Source organism: Sus scrofa, chromosome 17 (genome assembly GCF_054392235.1).
Source record: "Sus scrofa isolate SSC_HxYL_T2T_F1_AM1 chromosome 17, Sscrofa_HxYL_maternal_Yorkshire_Landrace_v2.0, whole genome shotgun sequence".
In the NCBI taxonomy this organism is placed as follows: Eukaryota; Metazoa; Chordata; class Mammalia; order Artiodactyla; family Suidae; genus Sus; species Sus scrofa.
This window is the reverse complement of record NC_139399.1, coordinates 10910270-10937158: the sequence shown is the minus strand read 5'-3', so window position 1 is coordinate 10937158 and position 26889 is coordinate 10910270. Positions and strand designations below refer to the sequence as shown.

The 26889-nt window shown below is 38.3% G+C and overlaps 1 protein-coding gene across 6 annotated transcripts in view; it reads left to right on the top strand.

Annotated features, from left to right (window-relative positions):
- Positions 1–8783, top strand: part of MSR1 (macrophage scavenger receptor 1) — a 79845-nt gene extending 71062 nt beyond the window's left edge. For all 6 annotated transcript variants that reach the window (XR_014831770.1, XR_014831771.1, XM_005672637.4 and 3 more), the window contains 1 exon segment: positions 8561–8783. Coding sequence is in view for 4 of the 6 variants with exons in the window: in XM_005672637.4 (XP_005672694.3) it covers positions 8561–8694 (134 nt within the window). In the remaining 2 variants the exon portion in view is untranslated.
- The last annotated feature ends 18106 nt before the right edge of the window (positions 8784–26889 follow it).

Sequence of the window (26889 nt, the reverse complement as noted above, 5' to 3'; positions counted from 1 at the left end):
ACAAGTTGATTTGCCATCCTCTTGGAAAGGTAGGAAAGTCTGATTGGCGCTGTATCCTATAGTGACATTAGCGATGTTCCAAGGCTCATAAAGAAGACTGTGTTTTTCCACCATGCAGGGGGTATGATCTAAGATGTGTTCTGTGTAACAGCGCTCCTAATTTCCCCCTTGAGTCCACAGGCACCATGGTTTTTGTTTTCACTCTCCAGCTAGAGCTCGGTCCCAAACAATCGAAGACTGGTTTTGAGAATTTTAAAATAATAAAGCAAGATGAGCTGGGAGAAAGAATAGAACTGATTTGTTCCTGAGAAAAAGAATCTGATAGTAAATGTGATCGGCTTTTCATTTTAAAAAACAGGCTTGCAGAGTTCCTGACCTAGCTCAGTGGTTAACAAACCCAACTAGTATCCATGAGAACACAGATTCCATCCCTGGCCTTGCTCAGTGAGTTAAGGATCCAGCGTTGCCTGTGAGCTGTGGTGTAGGTTGCAGATGCAGCTGGGGTCCCATGTTGCTGTGGCTGTGGCGTAGACCAGCAGCTATAGCTCTGATTTGACCCCTAGCCTGGGAACCTCCATATGCCATGCGTGCAGCCCTAAAAAGACACACATACACAAATAAAAAACAAGACAAAACAAAAAACGAACTTTCATCGTAAACTGTTTTTGGATTAGGCATGGTAAACCACCTTGTTACGTATAACTGTTTAATCTCCTCCTCCTTTTTCCACTTCACCTTAAATTTATACCTTGACTCAGGGGGCAAAGGAAAAGCAATTTTGAATGCAGAACAGAGACTGGAAAGGAAACTTAGAAATGTGAGTGGAGGAGTAAAAGAAAGAGGAGAAAGATGCATTAGAATTTTAATTATGTGTCATTCATTCTCTTACAAAAGTAACAAGAATCATATTAATACTATGTTGTACATTATTATCAAAATGAAATACGAAAAGTTTAAATTTATCTCCTTTGTATAATTCTCCCATTAGAGAAACAATACAGTTTTCTGGACACGGTCTCCCCCTCTCCTTTTTTTTTCTTCCTTCTGACTTTAAAATAGCAAACCTGGCTTACCAGAGATAATCCTTATTAGCTTTAAGAACAATTAGCTTTGCAGCTGCAAGCAAAATGATTTATAGGAACAAAGCTTAAAGCATGCTCCTTTAAATGGGTTCTTTCATCTGGATGCACCTTTTGCACAAAACGGAATGTTCTTTCTTTTTCCTGAGTAGTCAAAAAGGTTAAATTAAGGAAGCTCTGAGAAGTTTCTGGTGCTTGCCAAGATATGGAGCAGGAATAGGGAGTAAGCCCCTTTGCTTCTTTCCCTATGCAAGCTTTGCAATCTCTTACCCAGTGGTCTCTCTTAGCCAACTTAGATGAGCTTTATCAGACATGGTGGTACTCCTGGCCTTTGCTATGGGCATTTCTGAGCCTGTATGCTGATGCAGGATGTAAGAACTGGACCTGGAGTCCCATCTTCTCCTAAGTTTATGGGATTTGGTGGTAAAACTCCAAACTTAAAACAGAAACAAAAGGAAATTCTAAACATAAACACTATATTTTATTCATTACTCCTTTCACATTCCATAATCTATTTTCTGAGTGCGGTTTTAAAAATTATAAGAATAAACTGAAGGAGATCAAAAATATAACTCTGGGGAGTTCCCATGTGGCTCAGTGGTAGCGAACCCAACTAGTATCAAGGATGCAGGTTTGATCCATGGCCTCTCTCAGGGGGTTAAAGATCTCACGTTGCTGTGGCTGTGGTATAGGCCAGCAGCTGCTGCTCTGATTCAATGCCTAGTCTGGGAACTTCCATATGCCACAGGTGTGGCCCTAAAAATAATAATAATACTAATAACTGTCTCTGAACTATCTTTAGTGATTGGGAGTAAAAGCAATGTAAAGGTAAAATATATCTTATTTTATTTGTTATTGTTATCATTTTTTGTTGTTATTTATTTAGTGCCACACCCATGGCATATGGAGGTTCCCAGGCTGGGGGTTGAATCGGAGCTACAGGTGCTGGCCTGCACCAGAGCCACAGTAATGCCAGATCTGAGCCTCGTCTGTGACCTACACAATAGCTCATGGCAACCCAGATCCTTAACCCACTGAGCAAGGCCAGGGACTGACCTGTGTCCTCCTGGATGCTAATCAGATTCATTTCCATCAGTCTACAATGGGAACTCCTCAAAGATAAAATATATCAAAAGTCAGAACGCCAATTCTTATGTACTGCTTCCTACACACTGGAAGTTTTAAAATGTAAATGTTTAGATGTTGGGTATTATAGAACTTGAAATGGAGTTTTTATGGTTCTTAATTTATCTGTTTTGTTACTTATGGTAACAAAGACAATAAATACTAAATATGGAATAATATTGTTCATCAAGTATTGACTGCATGGTCCCATTTAGTGCTCACAGTTCCTGTGAGAAATAGAAATTATACACCCATTTTCCGGAGAAAAACTAAAGCTGACAAAACTGTCACAAAACTTGCCCACATTTATACACCTATTATGGTGGTTGTGGCAGAAGTCACATTTATTCTGTAATTTGTCTCTCCACTAGACAGAATGTCCTCCCAAGTTCTTTAACCTTAAGAACTTAATTTCTAAAGAGCTTGCTTCCTTAGAATCATAGAATTTTAAAAGTAAGTGCGGTCTTATTTGAGCCTCACTCTTCCAGTCTGCACATATAATAAAACAGGGAAAATGAGTGGCTTCTTCAGAACTGCAAAACTAGAATCTAGAACTATAGTCTTAAGTTTATCAATTCTCTATTCTGATTTCCATTTCACTTTTAACGTTGATCCAAAAAACCCCATGATGCTTTTCTAAAAGAAGCTGTTGACAAAGCACTTCCTACCTAGAAGTCTAAAAAGTGATATAAATGCGTGTCACCCAGCCCTGACTGGATTTAATTAAAATTCATTCAGAGACTTTAACCATTAGCGATTTTTGCTTCTCCACTTATCTATTCAGAAGGTAATCTCAAATCTCATCATGTCACTATATATCTGGCTAATGTTTGAGATATAATTACTTTTTTTTTTTTTAATAAAAGCAGTGGTTCCTGAAGATAAAAGAAACTCAGTTTCCTCAAAGAAATTCAACATTTGCCTTTTATCTTATTTTACATTTTTGATTTCCAGGGCCACACCTTTGGCATATGTAAGATCCCAGGCTAGGGGTCCAATTAGAGCTGCAGCTGCTGGCGTACACAGCCACAGCAATGCAGCAGCCAAACTGCATCTGCGACCTACCCTGCAGCTCACGGCAATAATGGATCCTTAACCTACTGAGTGAGGCTAAGGATCGAACCTGCGTCCTCATGAATACTAGTTGGGTTTGGTACCAATGAGACACAGTAAGAAATCCAATATTTGTCTTTTAAAAAGAGAGTTTAAGAGGAAATGTTATCTGTCAAGCATACTCGGCAGCATCACAAACCAAGCTTGTGAAAATCCAGAAGCCATGGACAACGTGATTATTATTGTCTGCTTTTAGAAATACAAAATCAGGAGTTCTCGTCGTGGCACAGTGGTTAAAGAATCCGACTAGGAACCATGAGGTTTCGGGTTCGATCCCTGCCCTTGCTCAGTGGGTTAATGATCCGGTATTGCCGTGAGCTGTGGTGTAGTTTGCAGACGCGGCTCGGATCCTGCGTTGCTATGGCTCTGGTGTAGGCTGGCAGCTACAGCTCTGATTCGACCCATATCCTGGGAACCTCCATATGCTGCGGGAGCGGCCGGCCCAAGAAATGGCAAAAAGACAGGAAAAAAAAAATGCAAAATCGGTCAATTTGTCCTCTTTTTACAGACTTCAATTATAAAAGGAATTGTAGATATATAGGGGGCTTGGTAGATAGATAAATGGATGATAAAAAGGACAGAATAAAAATATATCTAAAATATATACATCAATCTTGCATAGGTTTCCAATCCTGATAAGGAGAGCTTAGAGGAAAAAAATAATAATGACAGCAGCAACAACAAAAATCCTTGAGTAACAGTTATTACCTAAAGAAATAAAAAACAGATCCGTTTTTTAATCTTTGAGGTGCACATGAAGAGAACATTTTATTAATTTTATGCTACCTTTGCCTTAGTTTTTAATGCAGAAATCAATTTGGAAGGAGATGGGAAGTGAGTATTAAATTTTTTCCTTGGGCTCAATAGTTTTGAATATATTAATATAAAAATAAAACAGCAAATCTTTGAAAATTATTTTTATAACTCTATTTAGCCTCTTTTGTAGTCAATGAATAGTGCCAAGTTTTAAATATCATCGAGTTCTTTTGCTTGACTCTGTTCTCTCATTATTTTGAGAAACACATGCATCCTTTCTGAGCCTTATATTATTTACCTGTCAAATGGAAATAATTGCCAATATGTTACAAAGTTATTAGAAGTAAATTTTTAAAATTATATGTGAAAATACTTAGTATTTTCACTGTGTCTGAATCTTTTCCATGTAGCAAGAGACCAGATGAAATATGATGAAATATATTTATCACATGCATATGTTCTTGGTGAGAAAAAGGACTAGAATATGAGTTAAGGGTTCTGAATACAAGAATCAGCTTTGCCGCTAATTACATTTGACCTCATTTGCGACATTTACGTAAAACAGAAGTCTTCCCTAGAAGGTCAGTTCATGAGGGAATGGATTCTGACTTTTTTTTTCACTCACGTAGGCACTCAAAAGAGGTTGGTTAAATGACCGAATCTAATAATGTAGGTGATTGCAGTAAGTCTCTAATTAAAGACACTGGCATTAGGCAGACGCCTGGTGGGAAAACCGGCTTCATCATGCATGAACTATGTGACCTTGGGCAAAGTTATGTATTCTCTGATTTTCACTTTCCTCAACAGTATAATGACAGCTTAATGGCATTTATTAACTTTTTAAAGTTGTTTGAGAATACAATAACAGCTCAAAAGTACTTTGAATGTTCTCTGCCACATAATTAATTCTTAAAAGAGTGGGCATAAATGTTCTTTCTTATCCCTACAGCGTTGGCATTCTAATGTTCCTGAACTCCTTGACCGTGTTTTCTAAAACTCATGTTCACGATTTAGCACACTGACGAAATGATGCCAATCTTGTGGTGCCCCTGTGGGGGGCCCTTTGGGATGCATCAGCCATTGAGAGAATTCTCACTCTTCATTCCCTTTTCCTGGAATAGAAAACTGCACTGCTGAGATAAAAATCTAGTGACTCTAGCTACAAAATGTAAAGTGAAAGCATCACAGCACCCTGGGTACAGAGATCACGGAGGTCATGGATCCATACTCTCTTGTGCTCCCAGTCACAACAGAGCCATGGCTTTCACCAAAAGTTTTACTTGCGTTTATTTATACAATTTATAGATGTTCATAAATGTAATACATACATTTTATAAATGTCCCACTGTCTTGGCCCCCTTCCATATTAGCATGGGGGTGGTTTTACTTTTTGTGCAATCATTATGACTTGACTATGGTTTTTTGTTGCTTTTAAAAATTTTTTTTATTGTGGTTTATTTACCGTGTTCTAACAATTTCTGCTGTACAGCATAGTGACCCAGTTTTATACACACACACATGCATATATATGTATGTATATATTTGTATGTATATATATATCCATTTTCTCACAATATCCTCCATCATGTTCCATCATAAGTGATTGGATATAGTTCCCTGTGCTATACAACGGGATCTCATTGCTTCTCCACTCCAAATGCAATAGTTTGCATCTGCTAACCCCAGACTCCCAATCCATCCCACACCCTCCCCCTCCCCCTGGCAAACACAAGTCTGTTGCCATGTTCATGATCTGTTTCTGTTTTGTAGATAGATCAGTTGTGCCATATTCTAGACTCCACATATAAGTGATATCTTATGGGGTCTTTCTCTTCCTGACTTCATTCAGTATGGGAGTCTCTAGTTCCATCATGTTGCTGCAAATGGCATTATTTTGTCCTTTTTTATTGCCTATGTTTTTGAGTAGCCCTTTGGGGCTTTCACAAATTCATGTAGACTTTATATATTTAAAATAAACACATATACACAAACATGCCATACATACAAACACAAACACATTAGGGGGATTTGAAAGCCAAAAAGTGTTCCTGGCAAGCATTCTGACTTTGAGATCATATCCCCCTAATCTTTTCCTTTTTGTCTGCCTTAAAATTTCAAGTTGAAAAGACTTGATACTGTTACAAACATTTCAGAAAACAGATCTTCAGGTTACAACTCTTATAAATCATCAGCCCAGGAAAACCTTTACTTGTATAATAGAAACATTGTTTGGATTCTGATGATTTAACTGCTATTATATGAAATGAAAAATACAGTATTCCCAGTTACCTTGATAATGTAAACCTAAATATGATCTGTCTTGTATTTGAATATTTCTAGTGAAGACACAAATTATTTAAAAATTAAGCGAATGCATCTATTTATTTGAATGTGGAAATCACAATTTTCTTCATTCTAAGAGTAAATAAAAACATGAGTCTCCACAGAAAATGTCTATATAAACATCCTATTAACTGTTCTTTTGGCTTACAGATTTTTTTTTTTTTCTTCTTCACTCCAGCTTCCACATTTCTGCCAGACATACAATTCTAAAATATAGTTCTGATGATGTTATTTCTTTTGGTGACTCACAGTATAAAATTTAAAAATTTGTATAGTACGGTCTTAACTTTCTCTCCAACCTTCCCAAAGACTCCTATTCCCCTCATTAATATGCATTGTGTTTTAGATGCCAGGAGATATTACCTATTGTAATCATCAAGAATTTTCATGCTGCTCCCACTGTATTGAATGACTTGTTTTTGATGCATGGACGACCTCCATTCACTTTTTAAGGTTCAGTGAAATGTTATCCACATTGTGATTATAAAATGTCCAATATCTGCTAATTTATTCACATATTATAGGCACATACTACTATGCAATTATACACATTATTAGCCATGCATGTATTGTTAGTTTATCTATTGAACTCACAGAGCATTTGAAAAATCCGTATGAGTGACATAGTTATATGTGCCATTATATATGCCTCTTTAAAAAATGAGTCTTCATTTACCTTTGAGAGATTCATAAAATCTGTTTCTAAGTTTTAAATTTATTTCTAAATATGCTTTGTATAGTTCTTATGACTGAAAAGAGAACTTTTAATATCAAATTGTTCCAAGTAGAAAAAATACATTGTTGATTATGCTGACAATATTAAGATATTTATTTGCCATCCACCAGTTTTGTAAAGGTGCTTATTGAAATTTCACTGCTAAATCATCAGTTTCTTAATGTCATTAAATATTCTTGAGAACTCAGTAGGAGGTTTGCAATATTATATATTTAACAAGACCTAATGAAATCATTCATTCAGAAGTGTTTTGAAGGTTCTGTTCCCCAATGCCTTAAGTATGAAAGAAAGAACTTTTATATATGCACTTAGAAAATCTTTAGAGAATACCAGAAAAACATTTCCAAACTTTCATTTTAAAGTTATCTTTACTTGCCATGAATTCCTTTCAGAAAAACAGTGTTTTCTTATTCAATGATAAAATAATGCCCTTATCTTGAAAGTGGTGGTGCAGTTTATTTAGTTGATTATCTGCTAAAAGGCTGACAGCTAGGTACAGCTGACAGACCTTGTTTTTCCTGCTAATGTGTCTGACAAAGAATAAGCATTAGCTCTGCCATTTTCTTGTTTGCTTGTGTTTGCAATTAATAGTCTATGGTCTTCTTGCAGGATATTTTGTAAGCCCTTTGCTGATTGTATTAGACTCAGTTTAATTAAAAATAGATAATAGGAGTTCCCGTCGTGGCGCAGTGGTTAACCAATCCGACTAGGAACCATGAGGTTGAGGGTTCGATCCCTGGCCTTGCTCAGTGGGTTAACGATCCAGCGTTGCCGTGAGCTGTGGTGTAGGTTGCAGACGTGGCTTGGATCCCACGTTGCTGTGGCTCTGGTGTAGGCCAGTGGCTACAGCTCCGATTAGACCCCTAGCCTGGGAACCTCCATATGCCGCAGGAGCGGCCCAATAAATAGCAAAAAGACAAAAAAAAAAAAAAAAAAAAAAAAGATAATATATTTGGAAAACCAGACACATGTGAACTGAAATACACTAGAAGCTAAAAAAAGAACTCCAGAATCACTTATGTTCCATATTTGTCACTTACAGATACACTTAGATCACTAGGTCTTGGTATATGTCAATTATTATTAAAGCTTATTTCCTTCCTTGTTTTTTAAAAATAAAACTATTAAGTCCTCAGAGAAAACCAATCATTCTTTCATCTATGATTTCATAGAACTGTGTATATACCTTTGTTATGGCTCATATTACTTTATGTTTTAGTTGTTTACACACTGACAGAATATAAAATTTTCTGGAGCAGGGGGATTAATTTTTGGATCTTAATACAGAGCACAGAACTTGTATGTAGACAATGGTCACATATTTGTTAAATTAGTGAATAAATTAATGGCTCTGTCACTCTGACAGAAACACTACAGTTATTGGTAACAATGTATCTGATTTTTGCAGGTACTGGTCCAATATGGCTGAATGATGTGTTTTGTTTTGGGAGAGAATCATCTATTGAAGAATGTAATATTAGACAGTGGGGTGTGAGAACCTGTTCACATGCTGAAGATGCTGGAGTCACCTGCACTACATAATGTATCGTATTTTCATTCACATTTATGAAATTGTTGCAAAATGATTTTTATTATTTTGCTTCATTAAAACAAGTTTATTGAACATTTAACAGACTAAGAATATTGTCTAAAGAAAGAGACTATTTAAAAATCATTGTGGAGTCCCCAGGTGGTGCAGCGGGTTAAGCATACTGTGTTGCCACTGTTGTAGCATGGATTTGATCCCTGGTCCTGGAATTTTTGCATGCCACCTTGAGGGCAGCCAAAAAGAAACAAAATTTAAAATAAATAAATGAATATAAATATATCACTGGATAAACATCAATCACCTTAATCCTTGCTAAGGTCTATATTTGAACCTTTTTTTTTTTCTTTTTAGAACCGTACCTGTGGCATATGGAAGTTACCAGGCTAGGTGCTGAATTGCAGGTACAGCTGCTGGCCTATGCCACAGCCACAACAACGTGGATCTGAGCCACGTCTGCACCTATACCACAGCTCATGACAATGCTGGAGCCTTAACCCACTGAGCGATGCCAGGGATCAAACCTACCTCCTCATGGATCCTAGTTGGGTTCGTTAATTGCTGAGCCACGAAGGGAACTCCTTGAGCCATTTTTAACTTCACTTGGTTTTTAAATGGAATTTTCTAATATAATTACTTATGTATTGAATTGAATATACTGAAGTTTAAGACTTCTAGATTACAGGTGTCAAAATGGAAACACATTCTAAACATTGGCTGAAATGTGAATTTTACAGCAAGATTACAATTTTTTGTCATTTTTTTGTCTTCTTTGTAATCTATTTCATGGATTTTAATGTAATTACTTTTTGAATAATGATAGAAAGAAGGTTTTCTTTTGTGCCATGTTTACAAAATCTCCAATTCATATACATTTTCAAAGAAGAAATCTTTTTCAATTATCAAGTTCTCTGTGCAATAACTTGGCTGTTAGATAGCTGTGTTCATGATATGTTTTGGCCATGATGGAGAATTATCAGGTTTCACCTGCTCATATAGTAATGTGGTTATTAGTAACATGGCTAATAACATGTTTATTTGACATGGTCATGTACTGACAGTTGGTTTTTTTATTTCATTTTTCTTTTTAGGGCCACACCTGAGATATATGGAAGTTTCCAGGCTAGGGTTTGAATTGGAGCTGCAGTTTCAGGCTTATGCCACAGCCACAGCAACACAGGATCCAAGCTATATCTGTGACCTACCCCAGGGCTCACGGCAAAGCTGGATCTTTAACCTGGTTAGCAAGGCCAGAGATGGAACCTGCAACCTCATGGATCCTAGTTGGGTTTTTAATCCTGTGTGCCACACAACAGGGACTCCAGTGTTTTTTGTTTTACTGAGTCATAAAGTTAGTCGAAAGCAAGACATATGAGAGAAAGCACAGACTCATCATCGCTATATGCATCAAAATAATTAGTGAATCAAAAAAGAAAGTCAGTTTCAACATGGAGCTCAATTCGTTATGCATGGTAAATTCTAGGACACTGTTTAAAAGATAAATTTCTCTTCTTACTCCATCTTAATTAACAGAATGCAAATATTATGGGTACAGAAGAAAGTTTCGATGACCCTTCTTTGGAGTCTTTCGTGAAGTGAAGTGAGTCCATATTTATAACCAGAAAGAACAGCATCTTCAGCCCTAGAGGGCTGATGACGCTGAGCATAGCAAAGTAGTACCAAGTTCAACCTGGAACCAAAAGACTGTGCCCTGCTGTCTCAGTATACAGGTAGAAAGACCAGTGATTGCTTTTAAAGTTCAGCTGAATCTAATCCCAGTACTGAGAAACACAATTTTCAGGTTTCCTAAACTGAACTTAGAGGTACATGTGATTAAAAATAGTACTAATACAGAATGACTCTATCAGTCCTTCCTTAATGGTAATAAGCGAAAGCGTGGGTTTAAGCATTTTTTCATCTCCAGAAGTCTCACCTCACAAATAGTAACAAGATGGTAGACTCCCTGCCCTCTCATTTTCAAAAGCAAAAAATGTTGTCTTGGAACTGGAATGATTGGAGATGGCCTGCTGAAAATGTACTTTTACCGTGGCATATACTTCTGTTTGTTGAACATAGGTGATTTTCCCCACCAGTGTAATTTTGTGATTAAGAGAATGAACTCTGAATCTAGACAGACTGTCTCAAACCCTGGTTCTCTCTACTTTTAACTAGTTATTAATTCTCTGTCCTCAATTCTGCATCCAGGTATCTCCCTCACATGGTACACAGATGCTATTAAAAAGAGTCCTTTGCATTATCAGCCTGTATGAGATGTCTGAGATCAGTGTGATGCGCTGTGAAATTTATATTGCTATAGGGTATATGGAGACTGATTTTCTGCTTAGGCATAGACATTTGTATCTTTAAAACTAATAATTTGAAAGGCCATTTTTGTAATTGAAATAATCTACTAAAGCCAGGCCAGTCTAGAAAAGAATTGAACTGTGCCAGTTATATTAGGGCTTGATTTACTTTGGAATAAGGGGTTGCCTTCACTCCTTTAGGAAGTAGTGATCTGTGATCTGGTTAAGAAAAGGAGGAAGTAAGGAAGGAAGGAAAGTAGAAAAAAGGTAAGGGAAAGAAGGACACAATAGTGGATTGTGGTTGCTAAGTAGTCAAGGCAAGTCTGTTGTTTTTTTGCCTGATGCTGAGTCTGCAATCAGGAGATGGCTGTTTAGGAGGGAAGATGGACATGAACTGGGAGGGGGAACAAGGAATCCACATAGGTGAGCTGAAACCTGCATTAGTGTCTTACTCCTGCCCCAGGTGGCCTGCGGTGGAAGGTGATGAACTTATGGTGGAACTCAACATAACACCTGGCTGAGGTGGGCGAGACACCGCAGGAGGCCCCAGAGGGAAGTTCAGGAGCTACAGGCTCTGCTGTCCCACAAACCAGGTCGGTCAGGGGAGCAGAACCATTGGTGTGTGCTGTGTGGGTGCCCTGCTGCCCTGCAGCAACTTTCTGAGCCTAGAAAGGACTATGGCTGCTGCTAAACTCTCAATTTCCCAACCCCATGCAAAATGGCTTTGGTGTTCCATGACAAACCAGAACTACATAGCAGAGAGAGAATTTTGGAAAATCCAGTTGTACTATAGCTACATGGATCCAACAGCAGTCTAGAACCAGAGTTCCCATGTGGCTCAGTGAGATAAGGGTCTGGCATTGTCACTTCAGCTGGTCCAATCGATGCCGTGGCTCTAGTTCACTACCTGGCCTAGGAACTTCTGTAGTGGGTGCAGCCAGAAAAATAAATCCAGCACTGTAGTGAAGGCAGGGAGGATTTGGCTGAATTAGTATAGGATTTTTTTTTTGTTTCACACTTGTTTTTTAGTAGATTGGAGGAGGGGAAAGTTGTGTGATACTATCATATCAATTACTCTCATATATCACTTATTTGACATGGCTTTTTATTTTCTATGTTAAATTTTTTTGGCTTTTGTTTTGTTTTGTTTTGTTTTTACTATAGCATTCTTGTGAAAGAGATACAGTCAGAGATTGATTGGTTTTCCTTCTTTATGTAAGCGTTATAATTTCTGTTCTATAGAATTGCAGTCAGGAAACTGAGTCTAGGTAGAAGGTGATTTGCCTAGTATCTCACCCCCAGTCTAAGGGAGAATCAAGGCATCACTGCTCAGTAGGAAACAATGATGAGAATAAGGAAACTTGGTATGATTTCTCTCTAAGAACTGGGTAATCTGTGGTAATTAATCTCTCTTACTGTGTGTCAATTGTACCAGCTGAAGAAAACAATGCTCTAGATAATTTGTAAAATTTTTATTTTCAAATTGAAAAAAAAATAACCTGGTAATATAAATAATACCTGTTTACTGTAGGAAATTCAAAGTTCCTGCAATTATCAGTGCTTATCAGAACTTTTTTTTTTTTTTTTGAACTACTTTCCTCCTCCTGTTGCTTTATTTCTTCTTATGACTTTAAGCTAATTTCTGGTGTTCTTTGATTTCAAACTGAGGAACACCTCTTTAATATTTCTTATAGGGTGGTCCAGTAGTAAGACACTATCTTAGTTGTTTATCTGGGAATGTTTTAATTACTCGATTATTTTTGAAAGACGGTTTTGCCAGATAGAGAATTCTTGGTTACAGTTTTTGTTGTTGTTGTTGTTTTAGCGTTAAAACCCCATCCCTGGCTTCAGGGTTTCCAATGAGAAATAGGCTGTTAGTCTTCTTGAGGGTCCCGTGTACATGACCAGTTACTACCTCTTGCTGCTTTCAGGATTCTCTTTGTCTTTTGACAGTTTATTATAGTGTGTCTTTGGGTGGTTATCTTTGAATCTATACTGCATGGACATTGTTGAGCTTCTTAGATGAAGTATATTTATCTCTTCCATCAACTTTGGGAAGTTTTACGCATTTCTTGATATCTCCCTCCCTGCCTTCCTTCCCTCCTTCCTTTAGCTCTCTCATTTTCTGCTATTTCTGGGACTCCTGTAATGCATATTTTGAGTGTACTGCAGTACCTTCTTTCTCTTCAATTCTCAGACTCAGTAATTTCAATTGCCCTCTTTCAGATTTTTTCGTATGCTTACTTAAGTGTGCTATTACATCCCCTCAAGTGAATTTTTCATTTTAGTAATTCTACTTTTAAGATCCAGAATTTCTATTTGGCTTTTTAAAAAGTTTTATCTTTATTGATATCCTGATTTTGTTAGTACACTGTTTTCAGTTTCCTTTAGTTCTTTGCCTTTTTTTTTTTTTTTTTTTTAGCATGTTTAAGGAGTTGTTTTAAAGTCTTTATCAAATAAGCCTAACATCCAAACTTCTTCAGTAACTGTTTCTGTCAGGTTATTTTGTCTCTTTCAATAGGTCATATGTTCCTATTTCTCTGTATGCTTTATGATTAATTTTTTTTTGTGCTATTGTTGAACATCGAATATTTGAATATTATAATGTGGTATGTGTAAAAAGCAGACTCTTCCCACCCCCAATAATTTGGCAGTTTTTGTTTGTTTGTTTGTTGAAGGTTATAGAAGTCCATTTGTTTCCCTGAACAATTCGGTAAAGACTGTATTCCTTGTTTTGTATAGTTACTGAAGTATCTGTTCTTTTAGCCTTGTGTTCTGCTGGTGTTTTGAATGCCAGGAGCTAAAACAACAAATAATCAAACAAAGCTCCACAAATACCCAAAACATATTCAAACGACAACAACCAAACCCACCTCTCCCAGGTTTTGATTAAAGAAAATTGACTTAAAACGTCTATTACCTAATGTTCATCAAAGAAAAAGTGGAAAATAAATGTAGAGTTTAAAAAACAAACAAACAAACAACAAAAAAAACAGACTGTGTCACTTTCTATGCCTGATGAAAAATAGCTGTGTCTAGTACCAAACATATATTCCTAAAATTGGTATATTCCATTTGAGTGATTTCAAAAATATCTCAACATAGCCATCTCTTCATTGTACTTTCTGTGGAAAGACTGCTAATTGTCTACTTGACCGCTATATACTTCCTGTTTTCTGCGAGGATCATGATTTCATTTAGTTAATATGGGTCTTGGAGTTTTTCTAACCCTGGAGAGTGACTAGTAGTTATTATTCTAATCCAGTGATGGTAGGTTTGCATCTCTTCCAGTGATTGGTTTGGACATAAGCCTCACAGCAATCCTGACCACCCACAAATTACCAAGGATTCAAATGACCAATTTTCCTCTTAATAATAAGTATTGCTATGTGATTTGTAAAAGCCACATGCCTCGTTCAACGCCCTACCTGAGTACAGACTACCGCGGTTCGCAATGGTTCACAATTTTCAAAAAAACTGAAAGTTTTCGCTGAAATTATTTATTCATATAACTGAGGTGAAATATGTTTGGTTCTCAAACGTCAACTAGTTTTCTCATTTTCTACCTCCTTTTTCCTTCTTCTTTTTTCCTTCTTAAAAAAGTTAATGTACACTTTGCATTCGTTTTGATGCTAGATGGCTAGGCAAGTAGATTACAGTGATTCTGATCAGGTGATCTTTTCTTCCTCCCACCCTCATTTCCTCTCTCTGTCCCTTAACTCCCTGAGCCACATGGGAGCTCTGATATTAGATTGATATTGCATCGATATAGCTACTATAGAACTAGATTTTCCCAAACTCTCTCTCTCTCCTATGTAGTTCTGGCTTATCATGGAACACCAAAGCCATTTTGAATGGGGTTGGGAAATTGAGAGTTGAGCAGCAGCCATAGTCCTTTCTAGGCTCAGAGAGTTGTTGTGGGGCAGCAGGGCACCCACACAGCACACACTGATGGTGCTGCTCCCCTGACTGACCTGGTTTGCGGGACAGCAGAGCCTGTAGCTCCTGAACTTCCCTCTGGGGCCTCCTGCAGTTTCTCGCCCACCATAGCCAGGTGTATGTTGAGACCCATAATTTGTAAATTCACCACCTTCCCCTGCAGGCCACCTGGGTCGTCAGAGTTGGAGGTTGGAGAAATTAATGCAGGTTTCAGTTCATCTATGTGGGTTCCTTGTTCCCTCTCCCAGGTCATATCCATCTTCCCTCCTTACCAGCCACCCTCCTGACTGCAGGCCCAGCAGCATTAGGCACACACACACAAAAGACTTGTCTTGACTGTTTAGCAACCACAATATACATTGTGTAAGACCGAATCTCTTAAAGGGAACAAAGGAAAAGTTGCTCTGTGTTTTGACACAATGGCCTTAGGCAAAAAAAGGGGGATGGAATAGAGGAAATTTGGTAACTGCAGCTGTGGATGCCATATTTAGATTCTTTTCCAGTTTGAAAAGCATACAAATAAAACATGGAATTATTTTTTTGTATTACTTTGGCTGTTGAACTTGCTTTCTGAAGGCAGCACTATGTTGAGACTGAAACACTTGGGTCAGGTTTTAAAACCTTTGCATAAAGTATGTGTTAATTTATTGAATAAAGTACTGTGCTGCAGGTTTTTCTACAAAAATGTCAGGCCCACAAAGAATTTTTAAAACACTAGAATTGAATGTAACCCTGAAGCTCTTTGGGGTTCCCTGAGTGCAAAGCTTTAGAATTACATGCCTAGCATAATTTTAGGTTAGAAAGAAAAGGGGAAAAAAAAAGAGAGATTGAAATACATTTGTTAATCATCCATTAAGTACCTCCCTAGGGCCAAGTAAGTTCAATCAAACCTACTGGAAAACATTTCAGTTTTTTCAAAAAATGTCTTTGATATGTCATGCTTACCCTCATTTCCCAAAAAGACTGATAAAATTAATGACATAAATTGCTCATATATTTTATTAAATTGCATAAAATTGTCCTACTCTAAAAGTTCAACAGCAGAATAAAGTGAAAACACAGCTGTTACTCTGAATGAGGGCCTATTAAAGAAGTCAAGGCTTGCTGATTTAGCTAATATGTCACATCCAGGTTAGCTGCTGAGCGATTAGGGGTTAAAAGGAATAACCTGTGTGTTTAGAATAAAAAAGGAAAGAAGAAAGGGAGGGAGGGCAGGAAGGAAGGAAGAAGGAGAGGGAGGAAGGGAAGAAAGAAAAGAGGGGAGGAAAGAAGGAAAAGAAGAAAAGAGATCCAAGGAAAAGCAAGTCTGCTCATCACCACTTCATTATACACCAAAAATTCTGATTTACAAGGTAAGTCTGTTTATGTTATTTTTAAACCTCTTATGCTGAAGAAATGAGGTAACAATGTAATTGAGGGGTGAAAAGTCTCTTGGGGCTATAGTAATACTAGTCAGTTATTTTTATCTTAATATTCAGATTTAAAGTTGATTTCCTACATAAAAACAGAGTTTCATTCCACATTGTAGGAAGTAAAGGAAGAAATTCAAGGAAGCACATGCAACATGTAAAAATTTCCCACCAGTGGCTGGGCACTTATGTTATGATTGGGAGAGAGCTCCACCCATAAACTTATGTTCCCAGTGTGACAACAGAACAAACATTTCTGATGCCAGGACACCATTTGTTGTATTTTCCATTTTGAAATAGAATTACAGTCTTACATCTTTTCATCGTTATATGGAAAAAAATTCTATCATGTTAAGATGAAGCACAAATGCATAACATTCTCCGTCTGTGGATTATTCTCTTCCTAGATAAAAAGTGTAAGCAGTTCATGAAAAATTTAAGTGCTTTTATCAAGCATATTTGTCATTTCACAAAAAGGCTAGAGTGTATTAGGAAGCCATGTTATGTGGTTAGTGTAGTGGGCGGAAAGGGAAAACCCCCATTTATAACCTGCAGGTTCTTTAGGGAAATCATTAACCCTCTAAATTCTCAAACCCTCACACATGAAATGGGAACGATTGCATGTAATTGACCTAAAACTCGGGGTGTGCTTTTAAGGACCAGATGTGAGCAGGAATTACCTCCAGGGCTATTCGGGTACCCCTAATAATCACCAGCCCTTGCACGTTTGACGGTGTGAATACAAGTAAGGAAATGGAATGATTTTGAAGTTTCTTTAGTTTTCTAGACTAGGTCCTTTTCATTTAGGCATGACCCTGAGACCCCCACACACCAAAGTGTCTTTCAAAATGGGGTTCAAAATGTGCCAGTACTCTGTCAATTCATGTAGAAGTTTTGCTGTGTTATCGAAAACTTGTCGTTGACTCGAATCTTTCGGGAGGGAGCAATGCTGTGGGAATCAGCTTAGTCTCATTTGATGAAGGAATTAACCTTGTAAAGTTAAAAACATAAACAAGAAGGGGGACGTTTCCAGGGCTGCCCCATGTCGAAGCACCTGGAGGCCTCCATAGGAGTTCAGAGAGAAAAGAAAGGGAAGAAACAAAGAGGGATTTGCAGAGACTGGTCCTGAGCTACAGTAGAAACCTCTGGTGACGAAGGAAAAACAGTCCCAGATGACTCTACTTCCCTCTGCCTTTAAAACAGCAACCCCTGTGCTGAGTACCTTTCTCTCTTTACATCCGTTCTCTTTGTTGTTACTTTCCTTTCCTCTCACTCTAGAAAAGGCCTGGGGTTTCATTTAAAAGCTGGTGGAAGGGCAGTTCCCGTCATGGTGCTAGGAACCATGAGGTTGCGGGTTCGATCCCTGCCCTTGCTCAGTGGGTTAATGATCCAGCGTTGCCATGAGCTGTGGTGTAGTTTGCAGACACAGGTGTTGCTGTGGCTCTGGCGTGGGCTGCGGGCTACAGCTCTGACTCAACCCCTAGCCTGGGAACCTCCATATGCCGCGGGAGCGGCCCAAGAAATAGCAAAAAAAAAAAAAAAAAGCTGGTGGAGGAACACTGGCCTGTCCTAGAGGAGGCCTGCTAAGAACTTAGTCCAAATCACTTACTCATCAAGTGAGTAAGCCAGCATCTGACAGGGCACAACCATCCACACCAAGCTGTGCAGTTACAGAGACGTAGGAAACAAGAAAGAAAGAAGGAAGAAACTGGGCCCTTCTTGGGAAGTGGTTGTGATCTAAAGAATGTAATTTGGCCCAGGGGAGGTTCTGATATGCAGGGCCACGAAAGGGTAAAACTTTAACAACCTGAGGAGGACAGGAAGGGCTGAAAACAAGCAAACCAATTGCTAGACGAAAAGGAACTCCAACTCAGGAGATTTTAAGGGGGAGTTAAGAGGCATCTGGGACCCAGTATAAAGCTGTGGAGAGGGAAACAGTAGCGCCTGCTGATTGTGGTTGGTGGGGTTGGAAAGCTGGTTATCTGCTGCTTGATGGGCCAGGATGCAAAATAACAGGCAGCTGCTTAGCTCCACAATGAGCTCCATCATACTGAAAGTGACAGTGCTCTCTGTGACTCCACAGCCATTGAGAGCAGGTCCCCAAATCTGGATTGGAGCTACAGGAAGCCCATAACGAGGAGTGTGAAATTAAGCAGGGTGGTGACGATTTTATGGTTCACATGTATTCATCTTTAAACTGAGATATTTATACCCCAACTCCTACTTTACAGGCCACTGTTGTGATAATATTAGATTTTGATACAAAAAGCTGGGTACGCTGTTTAAATATTTTAAATTAACGTTATTATTATTGCTGTCTTGAAGGAGAAGGTGAAAGAGAGACAGAAAATTTGTTTCTATTTTATTCTCCAGGAGTGAGTCTGGGTTGGTATAATTCTGAGTATAGAATTATACATCTGTGTAGGATGAATTTTTAATATATGATAATAATACTATAAGTTTTTTTAGTAGTTCTGATTAATCATTTTGGCATAATTGCCTTGCTTTATTGTATAATTCATGTTATGACATTGCCAGGTGCCAGCATCATTAGTAATAGAGATTCTGCTTTAATTTCCATATTTTTCTGAAATGGCTTTAGAGGGCCCACCTTGGCATATAAAATACACAGTGCTGTGTGGAAAGTTTTAGGGAAAGAATTTTTGGCACAGACCATGATGACTGGACCCCTGCTTCACTTACGGGTACCTCCTGTGCTGATTGTCAGATATGCATTTGGTGGTGGTTCCCATGTATGAGTTTAAACTCCACAGACGTCAATCCATGAGCCTCATTTTCTCATATGTTTATATGAGGATAATAAAAGTACTTACAGGCTTGTTGTTAAAATCAATAATAGCATGTGAGACATAGTCCAGGGTCGTTTTTAAAGACTAGTGTTATGTAAGGAGTCATTTAGAAAGAAGGATTTCTCAACATCAAAAGACAATTGCTGAAGGGGACTTTATTAAAAGCATCGGTAATGAGGATGATGGATGGAGTTCTGTGTATCCATTACAATTCTTGAGTGTTGAAATTCTAGCTCCCCCACCCCTAGAGTCTCAGATACATTTTTTAGGATATGAAAGTAAACAGTAGGAGGCTAATTTAAGGAATCTTCTATTTTGAAGGATTTTAAATGTTTTTATAGTGATCAGAAGTCCTTTTAGATTTGAATAGGTGTATTTTTATATACCAAATACCTACCAAATTACAAAGTAGGAAGATAAGCTGTGTAAAGAATTTCTTCTTGATTTTTATAGTCTGGAAATGGAAAGTCTTGTAAAATTAAACCCAAACATTAAATTGATTTCCTTCCCCACCAACAGAGGGGGACCTGGGTCCCTCCTAGTCTCTCCAGGAATTTTACTGGAGGGAACTAATCAGATTTGATTCTTCACCTGGTCAGCTTGGGATTCCCCTTCTTGCGGCTTCTGAGTTAAATTTGGAGTTCATCTTAATGCTGAAAGAGTCCATTTATTTTCCTGCATTGCCTTACTAAGAACATGACTTGAATTCCTTTATGCCCAAATACCACAAACAAAAAGCCTGAGGAATCTGAGAATCAGATAAAATTCCCAGTAACATTAGGAATTCAGAACCAAAGACATCCCTGTTGTTGAAGCCCCCACCATGGGAATGTGCCCCAGGACAGCCTTACTGCCCCTTTGTTTCTCAGCCACCTTCCTCTTTCCTCAATGCTTTCGTTCATCTCAGGCTCTAACCCAGCACCCAATGCCTATCATTGCCTTTGCATCACAGATCTTCATTTTACTTTGTTTCATTCCATAATGTCCCTTCCTAAGGAGGCTTCTTATCTCCTCTAAATCTGCCAACAATCCTTTATCTTATACAGTGATCCGTCTAAGTGTACCTGGTACCTTCTGCTAACACAATATTCTTGCTCATCTTGTAGGTGAGGTTCAAAAACATCACCATCCATTTTCTAAGAACTCAAACAAGGCAAGCGTTTATGTGGGTACAATGGGGTAAATAAGTGAATAAAATATAATTGGTAAGAGGTGGACAGGAAGAATTGCCTTAGTTATAGAGGTATTGAGTTTATCATTCATAATCTGCAGAAGGTTTTAGCCAATAAACAGGCTCTATTACTTAATGACTGGGTAGTTCTTGAAATAGGAGCAAACATGTTAGAAGCCCAATCCCCACCAGCAGCTGTGATCTCAAATCGCCAGCACAGACATAAACCTGGTACCCATCCTGTTTCCTAAGGATGCTGAGTGTCCTTGTGCCTCAAAAAAGAGGATTTCTTATTACTTCTACTGTAACACAGTGGTTGTAACTTCTGGATGTCTTTTTCCATACTTGATTATTCCAGGGGTTCCCTGACAGCCTGGTGAACCCTGGGGATCCTGGGTCTTATGGTCCCAATTAATCCAGGTCAGCAGAGTCTGCCTTTCAGTCTAGCTAGGTCCAAAAAAACCCTAACATATCCCTGATTATATTAAGAGAGTCCATAAATATGACAACCCCATACATCCTGATTTCTGGTACTGTGACTCATTACATGGACCCAACTGAAATATCAGCCCTCTATGCATCCTAGTCAGCAACTGGAAGGAATGGAGCTCTCTACCCACTCCCTATCTCTCTTACACACTAGACTCCTTGCTCCTATAGTATCTCTCTGGCTATCATTTGAAAATAGTTCAACTCTGTTATTACCTTATTCTACTAAAAACATCATCCATAATATTACAGTCCAGTGCTTCTCAACAGTGTTTCATTTGGAAGTTAATATGAGTAACTATTAGTTTTAGCATGGAATTATTAATAGACCATCAGAAGGTCTTTGTTCCCAAAAAGTATTACTCATTGTTTCCCATCATATCCTTTATCTAAGCACTGTGTCGATATCTCTGTGCAGTAATAATTTCATTTTTGAACTTTCAAATAAGGCTTTAAATGACTTAAGCATCTGCTTAGTTGAGGAGGCATAACCTTTCCTGAGTGTGCTGCCAGTGCATACTAACTGGGCTCTCTCAGCATTTCCTGACTTCTCATGGCATAGTTTAATAAATTAAAGCTAATGGAAGCAATTTACAACTTAAGTAGTAGACAGAAAATATAATAAATTAGTTTAAATCATTTTCTATAGCTGAATATTCTCTCAGATAATAATAATCCTGGCATCTCGGCATCAGTAGTTTGTATAGAATGAAAATAAATTGAAGGGCTTAGTAACAGAAAGAAATGTTGTAATAGAAACAGGATTTTCAAGCCTTTGTAATTTTTGAGAATTTATCAATAAGGCAGAGTAGTAGGAGATGGTGAGAGGAAACACCCCCGCTCTATCCAGGACACAATGAGCCCTGGGGTCGGGGACGTGCTGACTGAGAGAGTGGTTGGGGTTTGATCATACGCTTTGCACCGAGGCATCTGAAAAGACTCGGTTAGGATGACGAAGCCTGGGGGTTGGATGCAGAAACGGGCAATTCAAGTGCATAGCGTGATAGAAAGACATAAACAATGGCAAGGGTGCAGAATCTGAAGTTCAGGAATCCTGGGTTCAAATCCTAACTCTGCATTTTATGAGGTAACTCGTGTAACCTCAGGCAAATCACTCGCCCTTCTTTAGACTGTCTTCTCTCTCATGGTCATTAATAAGAATTATAAAAAAGAACCACGGTTACCTGCTAGCTCTTTGGAAGTCTCAGGAAATGTGATGCACTACAGTCTGATTTAGTCCTAGAAGAGAAGACCAGTAATCAACATATTTGCTTGTAAATAATAGGACTGAGGCTTCTGGACCCAAGGGGAAATGGAAGGGAGGAGACAGAGAAAAGGAGAGGGTCCATTGAAACTCAGACTGGTGTTAAGAATGGAACGAAAACAAATGGCTCTGGGCCACCTTGGGGCCTTCATAGTTGGGGCAGAATCCAACTGGGATGAACTTAATCACCCCGCCAAGGCAGGGGTGCATGAGAGCTGGGGTCCTAGCTTTGAGGCTTGGCAGTGATGAGCCTCTGAGCTTTGCAGTAAGGATCATTGTAGATACAGTCCCCATAGCAGCCAAGGATTTGGTGCTGCTGCTGTGTCCCTGCTTCACTTAACAAAGGCAGCAATTGAATTCTAAGAGATTTTTCTATTATTCTGCCTCGAGGTTGTTTCAGACCATCCTGCCTCGAGATTAGATAGGTACTCAAACTAAAGGCTGTTTGTCAGCAGGAAGAGGAGATGACTCATTCTTGACTTCCTTCCTAGATTTATGAGTAAACCCATCCACTGTTTCTCCACCAAGTTCTGAGAGAATGGTCTTCATTACTTGGGGATCGATTGTTAGGATGTACTGGCAGGGGTTTCTTGTCTCTGCAGTAACATGGAAGTGCCATCTCCAGAATCGCTGAGCTGGAGCCACAGAATCTGTCTCACTATGGCAACATCCCTAAATGGAAGCTGATAAGCTGAGAAGCCAAGACTGGGTCTAGAACTTGATTTTTTTCACTTTGAGGTTTACAGAACCAGGTGTGAGTGCCGTCCCTGAGCTTAGCTGCTCTGTGATTCTACTTCCCTGTTCCTTAGTCTCCTTCTATTGGCAGGGGTCAAGAATGCTATTTTCCTTCATTTTCCCTGCAACTTCAGGTTTAGCTATGAGAGGGTGGTGGAAGACAGCCAGTGTGTTTCCATATATCCACAGGAACTTGAACATGATTATAAAAGTCACTCTTTCTTCTTCTTTTCTATGTATTTTAGGTAGGCGATAGCATTAATTTGGCAAGTCTTTAAACATATATGCTGGTCCTTATGTTCAATCTCTCTACCTCAAGAACAATCACGAGGTACAATTTTTAAATCTTTTTTTTTTGGGGGGGGGGAGCACATCCATAGCATATGAAATTTCACAGGCCAGAGATCAAATCTGAGCCACGGCTGCAACCTGTGTATGCCACAGTTGCAGCAATACCAGATCCTTGACCTGCTGTGCCACAGCAGGAACTCCTGATTTTTAAATCTTAAATGTTTATTAAAAATCTCATAAAAGTCTGCAAGCAACTTGGAAGAAAACTGTAAGACTTTTTGAAAGTCACTGTTTGTGTTTGGGTGCTCCAAGAGGCAGACACTAAGATGTAATTAGCAATTGCTTAGGGGGAATATCTGAAGGGGAAAGAGAGTCGGAGAGCCTTAAACTGGGATGCAAGTTTGATACTGTGGAAAAAATGAGGGAAGGAAGGATGACTGGGTAAGATAGGTAAAGATTCCAGAGCAGTTCTAAGAAAGTTTCTGCCAAGTCAATGGGGAGAACCTAAGTCAAAGCTACCTGTCAGAAAAGACATGAATTAATCAGGACTGTGTGTTCAATCATCAGCTGGGAGCAACCGTGAGTAAGTGTAATGTCATCTGCCTGACCTTGGTGATGCATCCAGGCAGACAGCAACCAGGGCCTTCATACATCAACTTTGTTCTCAACAGTAAGAGATCAGAGAAGTGCATTTCCGCGGTCACTAGGTCACTACGCTATTAAGAAAGCTATAAACAAGGAGCAAGAGATTATCTCTTCATGAACAGAAAGTTTGGATTTCATTAAAAAAAAAAAAAAATCCCAGCTATTCCCCAACTGACCTAGACTCAACACAATTCTGATTAAGTTGGCAACAGGATTTTAGAATTTGTTTGTTTCTTTTTGTTCATTTGTTTTTTCAGTAGAACTTGACATGAATCTAAAATTACGTACAAGAGAAAAAACAAAGCAAAACAAAACAAAAAGATACCCTTGAAGGGAAAGAACTGAATGGGTAAAATGGGTAAAATTCCATCATACTATACTAAAAAAAAGATGGTATTGGATCTGGAATAAACAAATTGAACAATAGAAAAGAATTTAGAGCCTGGAGTAAACCAATGCGTATATGGAAGTTTGATATATGATAGGAAGTTGGAAAAGATTTTCTCTATTATACTGTGAAAACTGGTCATCCATGTATAGAAAAGAAAAAAAAATGAGATTCATTCCTGACTTACACCAAGTACAAAAATTAATTTTTCGTCAACTAAGAATCTAAATGTTTAAAAGCAACCTGTAAAACAATGGTGAAAAATGACACAGGAAGATATCTTTATGACTTCCTAGTAAGGAAATATATCTTGAGTGGGGCAAAAAATGTAAGTTATAATGAAAAGACTGATGAATCTTACTGCATTAAAAATGTCTATAGGTATCTAGATATATAAAACAGAAAGAAAAGACAAGCCAAAAAATTAAAGTATTTGCAGTGCATATAATCAGAAAAAAAAGTTTTCATAAAACTCTAGAGCATCTAAATTCAATATAGAAAAATACAGACTCAATATAAAAGTGGACAAGAGATATGAACAGCAACTGACAAAGCAAACCCAGTAGTAACTAAGAACAAACTAAGCCATGTTAAGATATCATTAACTTTTAAAAAATTTTTAAAGTCTTAACAGTTGCAATGACTGGTGAGAATTTGAATAAAGAGTTCTCATAAGGATCCATGGAAATTTAAGTTTTAACAATCTATTTGTAGAGCAAATTTTCATTGTCTTAGTAAATTTTAAAATGCACATTCCTTATAATTATTGATTATACTTGATTTTTTTAACATTATAAAAGGGTATTATAGCATTGTTCATAGTAGCATTGAAAACAGTTGATGGAGAAAGTAAATTTTTTAAAAATTGTGGTGAGAATTTAAATACAATTCCATGGTGCTGGGTTAAGAAATCATTTCCTGCCTCAGAGTTAAATAAAACTGAGCTATATTAACAATGGTCCCGGAGTTCCCGTCGTGGTGCAGTGGTTAACGAATTCGACTAGGAACCATGAGGTTGCGGGTTCGATCCCTGGCCTTGCTCAGTGGGTTAAGGATGTGGCGTTGCCATGAGCTGTGGTGTAGGTCACAGATGCGCCTTGGATCCCGCGTTGCTGTGGCTCTGGCGTAGGCCAGTGGCTACAGCTCTGATTAGACCCCTAGCCTGGGAACCTCCATATGCCGCAGAAGCGGCCCTAAAAAAGACAAAAAGCCAAAAAAAATAAAATAAAATAAATAAAGTTCCTATGTTAAGCAATTTTGAGAAAAATCAAAATAAGTTAGCTTTCTCTAAAAAATATTTGCTCCTGGGAAAAAAGACTTTTCTGAAATAACCTGCTTTGGGAGTTCCTGTTGTGGCACACTGGAAACCAGTCCGACTAATAACCATGAGGTTGAGGGTTCAATCCCTGCCCTCACTCAGTGGGTTAAGGATCCGGCATTGCCATGAGCTATGGTATAGGTTGCAAACACAGCTTGGATCCTGCATTGCTGTGGCTGTGGTGTAGGCCAGCAGCTCTAGCTCTTATTTGACCCCTAGCCTGGGAACCTCCATATGCTGCAGGTGTGGCTCTAAAACACACAAAAAAATAAAATAAAATAAATAAAAATAAAAAATAATAAACTGTTTTGACTATTAATAATTTTCATGTCAGCTCAAGACTACCAAACTCATCAATATTATCTTCAAAATCCATATTCCAAATGCCATAAACCCTAATCAATCCCAAACTAGTTCTTCCCTTGTAAGGCTCACCTTAAAATCACCTAGCACATTTCTTAAAACTCCATAAATATCCTTCTTGCTTTCTCCCCTCTGAAACACTTGTAAAACTGTCAATGTTGTTTCATAAACTTTACTTGACAAGTTTTTCTGGTGGTTTTTTGAGCAGGCAACAGCAATCTATTTAAATAATGAATGTACTATAGAGAAAATGATTTCTAGCTATCCCAATATGAGTAACTCTCACAAAAAACATTGAACTTAAAAACGGTAATAAAACAAAACCACTATAAGATGGTTTATCTCCATTTATATATAAAAATTTAAGTAAATGCAAATCAATAGTGTGAATTATTTAAAGATAGCTACAAATGTGATTAAAGTTGAGAAGAATAAAGGCAATATTGACTAAACTGAGGGTTTGGGGAATGGAGAGAGAGAAGGAGATAAGATTGCAGACAGGAAGCTATGGTAAGTTTGAACTGTATTTGTTATATTCCAACTCTCTTGAGTAAAGGTGGTGGTCTCATAGCTGTTCATCGTAGTATCATTTAAACTTTTTTTTTACTTTTCATAATTTTAAAGGAAAAAGTCGGAGTTCCCGTCGTGGCGCAGTGGTTAACGAATCCGACTAGGAACCATGAGGTTGCTGGTTCAGTCCCTGCCTTTGCTCAGTGAGTTAACGATCCCGCGTTGCCGTGAGCTGTGGTGTAGGTTGCAGACGCGGCTCGGATCCCGCGTTGCTGTGGCTCTGGCGTAGGTCGGGGGCTACAGTTCCGATTGGACCCCTAGCCTGGGAACCTCCATATGCCACGGGAGCGGACCAAAGAAATAGAAAAAAGACAAAAATAAATAAATAAATAAATAAAGGAAAAAGTCTTGTAGGGCCCAATATTTGATGGTGTTTGTTTTCAGGAAGAGGGAATGATTGTATTAAATGCTGCAGGCCATTCACAAATAAAAAGTATAGGTTGTCCTTACATTTAAGGACTTAGTAAAGTCTTGTTGATTTGGTGGCAGAAGAATG